This window comes from Echinococcus granulosus (genome assembly GCF_000524195.1).
Source record: "Echinococcus granulosus chromosome Unknown EG_S00041, whole genome shotgun sequence".
Classification (NCBI taxonomy): domain Eukaryota; kingdom Metazoa; phylum Platyhelminthes; class Cestoda; order Cyclophyllidea; family Taeniidae; genus Echinococcus; species Echinococcus granulosus.
Genome location: NW_020170421.1, coordinates 438,391 through 449,816, shown reverse-complemented (window position 1 = coordinate 449,816; position 11,426 = coordinate 438,391). Strand labels below are relative to the sequence as shown.

General features: G+C 41.3%; 2 protein-coding genes across 2 annotated transcripts; both read right to left on the bottom strand. All coding sequences in view use genetic code 11, as the record gives it.

The window, feature by feature from the left end:
- Nucleotides 1–1,360: 1,360 nt before the first annotated feature.
- EGR_05528 (Solute carrier family 43 member 3) lies at nucleotides 1,361–4,736 on the bottom strand (the record flags this gene model as incomplete). Its single annotated transcript, XM_024494777.1, has 4 exons — nucleotides 1,361–1,399; nucleotides 2,609–3,358; nucleotides 3,432–4,153; nucleotides 4,700–4,736. 4 exons carry the CDS (start codon nucleotides 4,734–4,736, stop codon nucleotides 1,361–1,363), a joined length of 1,548 nt encoding a protein of 515 aa, XP_024350825.1.
- Nucleotides 4,737–8,148: 3,412 nt separating this feature from the next.
- Nucleotides 8,149–10,956, bottom strand: EGR_05527 (Serine/threonine-protein phosphatase 6 catalytic subunit; the record flags this gene model as incomplete). The annotated part of the gene is made up of 4 exons (XM_024494776.1): nucleotides 8,149–8,409; nucleotides 8,852–9,145; nucleotides 9,213–9,640; nucleotides 10,824–10,956. 4 exons carry the CDS (start codon nucleotides 10,954–10,956, stop codon nucleotides 8,149–8,151), a joined length of 1,116 nt encoding a protein of 371 aa, XP_024350824.1.
- Nucleotides 10,957–11,426: the final 470 nt, after the last annotated feature.

Genomic DNA, 11,426 nt, shown 5'->3' with positions numbered 1-11,426 from the left:
TTGTGACTTGACTTGAAGCAATTGCCGCAATTTTAACCTTAATTTGCTGACTGGCGTTTCCATCGACATTGACATTAAGAAAATTTTTAGGGGATTTGGTACAATAGGGTCTACTAGCTAAAATTCTATTGCTATTTTTGGAGTGTTAAAAAGACAGAGGGCATCAGGGTTAGAGAACGTTTGCCCAACTTTAAGGCGTCAATCAAAAGTAACTGGTATCCAAGTTCCCAGCTAGGCTCCATGACCCAAACACGTAAGAGGAACCCCCCTACTTATAAGTAGTTTGCTAAGCCAAAGGTCTCGGGACAGCATAATACATAAGGGAGAGTGTAGAAATGTGGGTATTGGTGGATGCCGAACCCCAAGGAATGGGTAGTAGAGGCTGTGGAGTTCGGTAACCTAGACCTGATGCATGCTTTCAAATTTCCAGTTTCTTTACGTCATTATACTTTACTAGTTGCACTTTTGAAGGTGCTTGTGTGTTGCGTAATTAAAAGGTGTCATCGTATCGCCTCAGAAAAGACGTGCCGCCTCGTTCCATCTACTTCTTTCACCTCATAGTTTTTTCTCAATCATAACTTCCCCTTTTTCCTACTGCATTGGAAACATCAACACTTCGCTCGACGAAAAGAGCACTGACATTCCACTAACCCCAGTATATTCGGCAAGCCATAGTACTCTTTACCAATTATGACGTAAATATTGTGCTTGACCCAACAAAATGGCTTAAACAAGATTTTTTTGGAACTCTACTTCCTTTTCCATACCTCTTTACAACTGGAATAAGCATGTAAAGGTTATGATGACTGACCCGTATTGTGCCAGAAGAATGGTCTATATCTGACCTCATTCCCCCACGAATTGGCCTCGCCTGAAATCAGCATTACCTAAGTCTCTACATCACCACTATTTTGATCACCTGCTTCGTGTGACTGTAACTGCCTGATTGAGTTAAATAAAACGCACTATTTGGTCTCCGACTTCGCATTTTAATGAGGCGACACAACAGCGTTGAAAAGCAGCTTTCTTCCTGAAACGTTACCGAAGCGCAACCAGGTAACTAAATTTAGCTTTGAAAAGTCGGAATTTGTTGAATACTTTGAGATAATAAAATGATGTTTAAAAGCATAAAACTTACTATAGAACCAAATTGAAGAAGATGAACCCATTCAAATGTCCTAAAAATAAGTCTATCGAGTATGTATGTATTCCCATGGCTCTTATAAGTCAGTTCGGCATCTTGTGGTGCTTCTCAATAACAATGCTTGTGTTTTAGAAACCGGTGGTTCCTAATGCTAAGGATGCGCTCATGTTCTCGTTTTTTATGAATCTTTCTTTTCCTCACTGATATTTAGATCCTTTATAGGATTCGTCGAGACTCGCGCTTTGTTCGACTATCCTGAGCGGGCAATAACACGAAACGACAAACCAAACTGCTATAGATGCACGAGAATGAGGCTACCCGAATCGCTGGCAGCCAGACCGCGGGTGCGGGTACGTACGCTGTACCTCCAGCTTACTTAGACCTGTTGACAGTCAAGACTTCTGTATTAAAGGTTTACCACCCATTCGTCTGATCAGAATCTCGGCAAAAGGTTTAGCGATGTGACTAATTTAACCAAAACTATGATTTACAAGAGCTTTTTACCTTCACTAAAGGACACTGATGTAAATACGGAAATAGGGATGGCTTAGAATAGTTTTCAGAAATGATCAACTTCTGTGAAGGAAGACCTACACTAGAATGTGACATCTGAGGTGGAGTCAGAGATGCGATTAAGGCATGACTGACTTTCTAACACGTGACTTAACAGTTTGATATGAAGGCATTGATGTATTCACCGGATTTCAGACTTGGACACTTGAACTCGTAAAATGGTGAGCGGATCCTATACCACCTTATGCGTCCAAGGTGCACCATTGAAAAATGAATGACTTTTTAAGAATTAGTCAAGAATTAAAAGTCAATTTAGAGCCGATTTAGTACTAGTTTAAAAAAAAAGTGAGTTTTGTTGACTTGCTAAATCTACGCGAAGTTGACTATTGTCTTCTAGCATTTGAAATGGTAACCTTCGTGAGTATTTGCAATCTTAAGGCAGTTAAACAGACCACGAACCTCTAGCATTCCAAAAGAGGTGATCTTGTTAGAGTCCCATACCCGACTCCATACTAGCAGCATAAACACTTAAAAGAGCTCTTATTATCGTTCCACAGAAAGTGCTTGCGGTATGTTCTACGAAAAAAAGCAAACGATGAGACAACAATTTTGTTAGGTAATGTATTCAGATGAGAAATGCTTGGTGCAGTCTTGCGCATGCCAGATGACTTTGCTCTTGCAGTAAAAAGATATATTTTTCCTCTCCACATCACAGTTAAAAGAGGGTATTTTAAGTAAAAACTCACATGAATATAATATATCATCAAATTGGGGAAATAGAGGAAATTAGGAGTAATGAATGATGGGGATTTGGATCGCCAAAGCAGAATATCAGAAGGGAATGCATAATGCAGAAGGCTTTTGTTGTTCTTATGAGTTATGAAACGCACGCATATGAGAACGTTTAAAATTGGTAAGAAAAAGAAAGAAATCTCAATGAATGCGCCTCACGCAGACCAGTGATTTGAAGAGGATAATAGTGGGTGGAATGAAGAGCAGTACAGCGATGGCCAAAGCACAGCCGTTGCCGATCATTGGTGGGGGTATAAGGAGTGCATACTGAAGACATGAAAATGCACCAGCAAGTGACCCACCAATACCATAGAGTGTGCCAAACTGAGCGATTGGGAAGGCAGCGATGACAGAAGAGGAGAAGGTGCTGAACAGAAAACCTCGCATGAGAACAAGAAAGAAAAAGTTCACATAGTAGACTTCCTCTACGGGCACAAAGACTAGACAGCTGACTATCAAAGAGAAAGTGGCCATTATGTACATAGAGAAGGCCATAGGTCGCAACTTGATCCACAATAATGCTTGAGTGCGGTCATGTGAGGCCTCCAAACTGAGGATATGGGAAATTTTTGGTCGATAAATGGCTCTTAGTTTGTCAATAACAGTACCACACAGAAGACCAGCCAAAATGCCTCCCGCGAGGCTAAAGGATAGGGTGTTTGCTATGCGATCTGTGGTGGAGCTATCTTGGAAGTGAGCATTAGCAGCGGGAGTGAGTTCTCCCAAGAAAAAGGTAAATCTCAGGAGTGCCAGTGCAAAATACATTGTGCACACAAAAAATGGTAGGGATCTGAGTGACTTTAGACGAGTCTGGAAGAGCTCTGACAGAACGGCATCTGCTGCAGCATCAAGTGGAAGTTCACTCTCTTTCTCCTTGCCTTCTGCCGCCAATTCATATGAGTCCTTCTTCTAAAAAAAAAAGGAAAATAAGGTAGTAGACTAACTACATTTTTGTGCATCTTTGAGATAAGGTTTAAACAACCTCTAGCTCCTGTTCACCAGACGATTTACTGTCCTCTTCTTCAAGAACATCAAGAGTGTTAACTTTGTTCTTGTACTTCCCCATGTCTGATAGCCAATATGAGTAGATAAAGCAGGAGCTAAAAGTGCTCATAGCAAGGCCACAACAGGCAAGGATCAAAAAGGTAATACGTAGAGGTATTCCAGCACTATAGGTCAAGTTTACGATAGCGAAAAGCGCTGAGGAAGCATCATAAGAGCCTGTCACGAAGGCAAGTACGACTACAGCGGTTTTTGTAAACAGTTGATTTACACTGAATGTGCAAACCATCATACCCATGCCACCAACAGCAGCCAACGTTCCCCCAACAAAGATCAGTGGTGAAGTAGAAGGGGTAACAAAGCCAAACATTAGCATACCAACGAAATATAACAGAGTTGATGCCAATTTGACTAAGCGTAGACCAATGTAGTCGATCAGAGTACCAATGACAATTAACATGACCATCATGACCACAGAGTATGTGGTAAGTGCGTTGGCATACATATTGATTTGTTTATCGCATCCACTGTGGTTAGTACTGCTGGGACAAAGGTTAGCAAAAATGTCTTCTTTTTGGAGAACAGGGAAAAGAGCATTCATTCCGTAAAAAATACCTCCAAAGAAAATCATTTCCGTGACCCCAAAAATCACACTTAGTACACGGCGCAGCTTAAAAGGCATACACTGATCCAACTTGGTGCCTAAAATTAAAAAGCTTTAAATACGATTATATAAAGCCAATAAATAAAATGTAGCTTACCTAGGCTGGAAAAGAATTAAAGAGGGGTTACCAAATAACTATTGCAAATACCATCTTGGATTTAGGCTTTTCTTACTGTGCTCATATACAAGCAATAATCCGGCTAGTCTCAAAAAATTTAGTAGAATCAGACCAATTATTGCCTGGGAGAAAGTAACATGTAAAAGTCATAAAAGTAAAGGAATTTTAAGCTTATGGTATACATAGAATATTGCTTAAAAGAGAACTATGGGTTAAATGAATAATAAGTGAAGGTATACTTACAAATTCCCCACATGATTCTATTTGAAAATTTGCTAATTTAGGGTTGCACAAACAAAATCCAAATTCAATCATACAAACAAGACTTGTTAAATAAAAAAAAAATAAAATCAAGCATAACGAGAACCTAAAACCAAGTTTTCGATCAAACTAAAATTATATATAAATTGCATCCACACTATGGTAGCACATGTGAATGTGCCGATGTGCATGAGGGGAAGAATACCGCCTATGCCCTGGAGAAAACTCAACTTTTGAGGCATCTTACGACCTTGGTGGAGTTTTGAGCTGCCCTAAATGCAGCTTTATTTAAATTAATATTAATAATTTAAACAGATGAGATTTTCAACTTAGTTGGTTTTAAATTTCACATCAGCATTAATCCTTTACTATACTTAATTGGGGTTTGTTGGGCTTATGTATCTATTTTTGAAGTTAATACAAAACACACGGTAAAAATGTTTACAAAAATCCTGAAAAGCTATTGATTTGGGCCTTTTTATACTGTAAAGCCGGAATGCAACATGCATTGTCACTTTGGCTCACATAGGTAAGCACACACTTAATCAAAATATCAGACATTTTGTAATTCTTTGATTGCTTGTTCAACTCCTCATTTCGGCTTTGGCATATGCCGGTTGTTCCCCATCCCCCCTCTCCAACTCTTCTGCACGTCGACATTGCACATTCTGCCCATGTATTACGTCAGCTTTATTCTTTAGGAATGACTTGGGGTGCTACACTCGATTTAATTATTCTTCAAACCTTTTCTGTAACAAGATTCAGCGTGAGCAAAATTGGTTACGTTTTTAAAGACATGATAATATGAGACCTCCAAATACTAACGAATGTACTTTCCATGGTTAAACACATATGTAGGGTCCCAGGACTTCCCTGAAGACGAAAGAAGACACAATACTCGGGCAGAATATATATATTCAGCACAGAGAAGGTGTCTGGGCTACTGGCACGGCCCGAAAGGCCAGTCCACCCAGCGAGGTACACGAAGGCTAATTCAAAGTACAAAAGTGGCGCCTCACCAATACCAAGGGATCAAACACCATTGTATTACACATATGAGTCACCCATTCTCTATGCTTTTGCTAGACTTTGTAATGCTCCATTTATAGCATCCGGTATACTTTAAGGCTTATGTTATATGCTGAGACAGCAGCCTGTTCCATCACACCCCAGCCAAGTCAAAGAAATAATTATTTCCACGATCACATGGTAAATGGACCTTCAGCAGTTAACTTCCACGGGCAGTGGGTTTCCGAAAAGGCACAACGTTCATGACTGTACGAATACTGCATCACCTTGTGTCCCTTGCTCTTACAGTACTGGTTCGTGACCGTTCTGTTCGTGCGCATGAGTCGGTACGCAATGGCTAACAGAGCTATTTTATCGCCATCGCAATTCGTGAAGAGAATAAACCGTAACACTAATCCGATATGGAGAAGTTATAGACCTCGAAACTACATTAAATGACAACTGGTGCAATAAATAATGGTTGAGAGGGGCTTTCTGTGAATTGGTCAGTTAGCTGTACTGGCCATTAAAAAAGGCCTAGTAAAAGAAAGAAAATGATCCCTTAGTCAACCTCTCGCGTTAACCATCACAATGTAGTTGGTGCTTTACGGATAATAATACCCACTAACTAATCGTACCAGTTGAGGAGAAACTTTACCTCAACTTCACTGATCCCTCTTGGCAACTCCACTGAATCTGGGGTTTCGCCCTGTTTGGGAACTCGATTTGGGGACAAGGAATGTGTTGGCCATCACACGTGTCCATCGCTAGTTGCGAATTACCGACCAAAGAGCAAAGTTAAATATCAAAGGACTAAATTTAACATAGTTCTGCGGGAGTGGGGTTTTACGTCTATTCCTCTTTGCCACTTTGTTCTCACTTCCCTTTTGCCCAGCCATATCCGTCTGGGGTGGAAGGGGGGGGTAGGTATCACGAGTTTACTCCATTAACATCTTCATGCAGGTACGGTAGACACTCCCGTAACAAACTTTCTCAGATGGTTCACGAATATCGCGCTTCAAGGGTTAACTTTCCTGCAGACAATGGAACTGGAGTAGTTGCCGAAGGTGGACGTCATTTTTGGCCCTTCTGTTACGATTCGTCACAGATTCTCCAATTCGTAGCATACGACCCTTTTTCGTCACGTTAAGGCTTATCGCCCAGCGATAGAAATCAGGATAAATGTCTCTTAAGATTGGTTTTGATTTCCGCTATCAACAGCATAGAGTCCCGAGATTTCCCTGAAGACGATAGAAGATAATGCTACGAAAAAATGTGTTGCTAACTTAAAGGACTTGGGGCTACTGGTATGGCTGGAAGGTCAACCCATTCGACGGAGCAGCTAAGTGGACCGGCACCGAAACCAAGAGTTAAGCATACAACCAACGCACCACAACCACCAAGTTGACCTCGTCAGTTCACCTTAAAAAATTTTATGACCATGTTTAGTATTACTTAGAATTCACCCTTTTTTCTCTGCTTGTCCTTCAGTTTTATGATAGGTATTGGCAGTAGTTCGCATAGTAAGACGAATCTAAAAGGCCTAACAAGCATTGATAGAAGCATCACAGTACAGCTGCTAGTAACAAACCCACCTAATGCAATCACTTTGTGCTCTTTTATACTTGCATGTTACAAACTCCTCGATGTTCTTCCGGACATTACTCATGCCTTATAGACTACACATGATTCCCATTCATGGTTCGAATGAGCTCAAAATAAATAATCTGGTATAAATACACACGTCTTAGATCAGCGTCACTACATACCACCGCCCATTGTTTAGCTTCTCGCCTCATCGTTGCCCATCAAGACGTAAAAGACGAATCAAGCACATGAAGCCACAAGCGACACATGATGTCGCAAAATTCATCGCTGAGCACTAAATTTGTAAGAGAAAGATGCACTCTCAACAGATTTGCATACACTTCTTCAAATTCATGATAAAAATGTCAGTCAACCACCACCCGCCAGAGCGTACATTAGAATACGACCGCACGTACTCGTGATTCCCACGAGTCGCTTAACTCAGCTCTTTTTTTGGCCTGACCGTGGGCCACTCAGTAAATCGGCTCATATCCTGTAAGGCATATCCAAGACATAGGCCCACATATACCCGCTTGTCTCCAGAAAGCCCAACCCGTCAAACTAAATACAGCTTAAAATCTTACCAGGAGAGCGCATCAAGTACATTTGGTTTAACTTGAGTAACGCTTATGGACAGGATTCAAGGATCTTCCTATCTACTAAGTTTAATGTTATGGAGCCTGTACGTGAAGGGTTGGCCAAATCAGTCCTCCAATAAAACGAGCAAATGAGTCAAATGAACGCGTGGCCAGGCATGGAGCTCAAATTCATGAGTGAAAATCAAACTAAAATACGATCTCAATTTCACAGGATATGAAATTAACATTGGTGTACAGAAAGAAGTGGACTAAACTGTATCAAATAGAAATCGTTGCACCTTTACAGTTTAAATAGGAAGGGAAGCGCGTACTAGTAAAAACCATCGCGACTAAAACGGATGCAATAGTGAATGCAGCGATGGTGATGGATTAGAAACTAGTCGGCATTATGAACAACTTTTTACACGAATGGCGCAGTAGATGGAACAACCAGAGCTGATAGTCAGAGGAAAGACGAGGGTCAGAGAAAGTAGGGCGTGATACGTGCAGGCGGGACAGCACGTTCTGTGTCTGGAACGGCGGCGAAATCCTTGAAGGTGTAGTCTGTGGGCGTTTGGATGTCGAGAATGGAGGCGATGTTGCCGCATCGGTAGCAGTAATTCGGTGCTGACCATACTGTTATCAGTTTTCCATCGAACATTGACTTGTGACCCTCTAACACCAGTTGATGTGCTCGGCATATGAAGTCCAAACCATTTAAAGTCACAAATTTTTCTGTAATCTAAAAGGGAGCAAAATACATATCACACATTACACGAATTTGATTATGAAAATATTAGCCTCAAAGTGAGAAAAATGAGGTGAATCAACTACCAACTAGAATCCCAAACTAGACTGATTTGTATTAAAAATGAGCAAGAAAGTGCGCAGTCAGGAACTCCAGTGAAAATCAACCACTAAACCTTGGGTGTCTCATCCTGCTACTAGAACCCCAACACTCGCGCCACCGAACTAACAATTTCAACCAAAGAGTGAAGCTATTCCCAGACCAAGAAGATCTTGTCCCTTTTGCATTAAATTCAACCGCTCTATATGCCACACGATTAAGTACACTTGATTATTACCGACTGATAAAGAACGTGTCACGCATTTATAAACTCGGACATAGGGGAAGAAATTCAGTAATGAACATATCAAACATATATGAAAAGAAGTAAACATACTTCCTCGCCGAACAAAAACCCAGCACCACGTGGACTAACCGTCCACGTGGAAACGTTGTCAGGATCAGACCAAAGCAAGTCACTCAAAGGACCACTGTGTGGTATCTCCACATTCCTATCGATTATCCTGATCTGATCAATCGTCTTCGTTTCCGGAGACAGGCCCCCGTGAACACAAAGAATCGTTTCATCGATGAGAGCCGCTATTGTAAGAAGATCGAAGACCTTACAACAGTTCTTCCAGGGAGTAGCGTTACCGTATTTGGTAATGCATTCATCGTAAAATCCATAAACCTATTTGAGAAGATTAAGCGACCAAAACCAAGGTAGTTCCACCTAGCGCAACTAATGCTAGTATTACCTGTGTTATTTGACGGCTCTCATGGTTCCCGCGAAGAAGGGTAATCTTATCAGGATATCTGGCTTTTAGCGCCATAAGAAGCGTAAACGTTTCGAGACTGTAATACCCACGATCCACAAAATCTCCCATGAAAATGTAATTTGTAGAGGGAAGCTCTCCTCCCACTTGAAAAAGTTTCAGTAAATCATAGAATTGACCATGAATGTCGCCGCAAACTGTGACGGGCGTCGAAACAGGTTGTACGTTGCATTCCTCAATCAGTAAATCGCTGACGTAATCACAGAGCTTACTAAGCTCATGTTCTGGGAGGTACTTGCACGTTCGAATGATCCGTATCCATTCATCAAGTGGATCTGCCAGCATTTTAACACCAATCCAGGAAGCTTCTACGGAGCGGCTAGAAAGTAGACGGGGATTCAAAAATGTGCCTGCCAAAGAGAAAGAGAAAAAGTGCTACATCCAGTAATGTAGAAAATCTGTGGACTTGGTAAAAGGAAAAGAACAGAAAACTAACTATCTTAATTTTTTGAAAAAAGGCCTGCAAAAGCATTAATTGCTTGTTTTGACGTCACGCAATCAACAAAACCATTAAACCTAAGGTAACTTCCAAAAGGGACCTAGAATTTTCCTGACACCCACTGAACTAATTTATAATTGTAAATTCATGCCGATTATTTTCGTCGATCTCCTAAATACTGCACATATGAAGCACGTAAGCTTTCATAACTTGTTGACGTTTACAAAACACTGCGCCCTTTCTGAAGTTATAAGGCAAAGTGGTATTGTACAACATATGTGAATATTGTATAAAAGAACTAAGAAGCTGTAACCTGCAAAGCTTATATGTTTTACTAGTTCAGTAACCGGTCAAACGGAATATTATGCAGCTTCTGTCTTCATTTCAGCTTGGTTTCCACCGCCCCACTGATCAGTCTACTACGTTTACGATCAGGTGGCAGTTACTTCAATAATCACTCGCGAGCCAATAGCCGCGTCACTGAATTGTCTCATATGTCAAAAGTCATTCTATCATGCCGTCATTGGTTCATCTCCGCAATCTCAGACCGAACGTTGCTTTCCAACAAAGGCGCCTCGTACGCCAATTACTATTTGTAAGAGTGTCGGATTCTAAGGGTAGCCAGTCGACAGTAGACCAGAAATAAGATATTTTACTGGGCTAATCTATAGCACATACCTTTTCTTGTCACCTGGTTCGTATTTTCGTGCCGTCCGGACATCTATCTTCCTAACTATCATTTACCTATCCATTATCTATCTACAATACATCTGAAGCTCATTCAACTAATAGAGACGTGGAAGTGATGTCATTGACCCACAAAATTAACGGCTGCGCACAGCTACCACAGATAGCTTTACAATGGTTCAAGTCTGGTGCCGCTTCACTTGTTGCACTCAGTAAAATTCCCACGGAATGGTAGGGGATTGACTGGTTGTAAAATTGGCCCATTGTAATTGCCTAAACTAGACGCCATTTATGACCATTCTGTTTAAAATTTTCCTAAGTACATTCATTCGCCAAAGATGTACCTCTTCTGTGACGCTAAAGTATATTATTCAGTCACAGAAATCAGGAATGCTGCAATTTCGGACCAGATTCGACTCCCGCCACTACTGCCCAGTAGTGTTTTGGTTCTTCGGTGAGGTCGTTTGGATGAGGCAGCGTAGAACACATATGAGAACTGTAGTGAAGGGCTGGGAGGCTATCCGGATAGCCGGATGCCATGCCGCAGAACGGAAGCACAATTTGCAGAAACCAAAGTGAAGAACAATTATCTAATCGCTGCATACACGGTAGCCCAATTTTAAGCAACTCAATCTAACACATAAAAGCAGAACTTTACGCTTTGAAGGCCCATTTAAAAAGAAGTCATTGTCCCACTCTCATTGACACTCTCCTTTATACTAGTAATATTATAAGCACAGCCTTGTCGCAAGAACGGCTTTCCTTCAGCAATACCCACATTGAGAATTAAGATCATACAGCTGTCATGTTTAACAAGACCGGTCCTCAGTGTGGTTAACAATGTCTGGTGCTAGAATGGCAGGCTCAAAAGAGGCGCATTCGAAGGACCACACCGTCCAGTGGAAAGAGTAGACCACAGGGATTGAGGAGCCCGAACAGATACATGGTTAAAGGATGCACCAGATCACTACCTTGGACAAGGCAAACTGTACACACCTTCGCAGATCGGT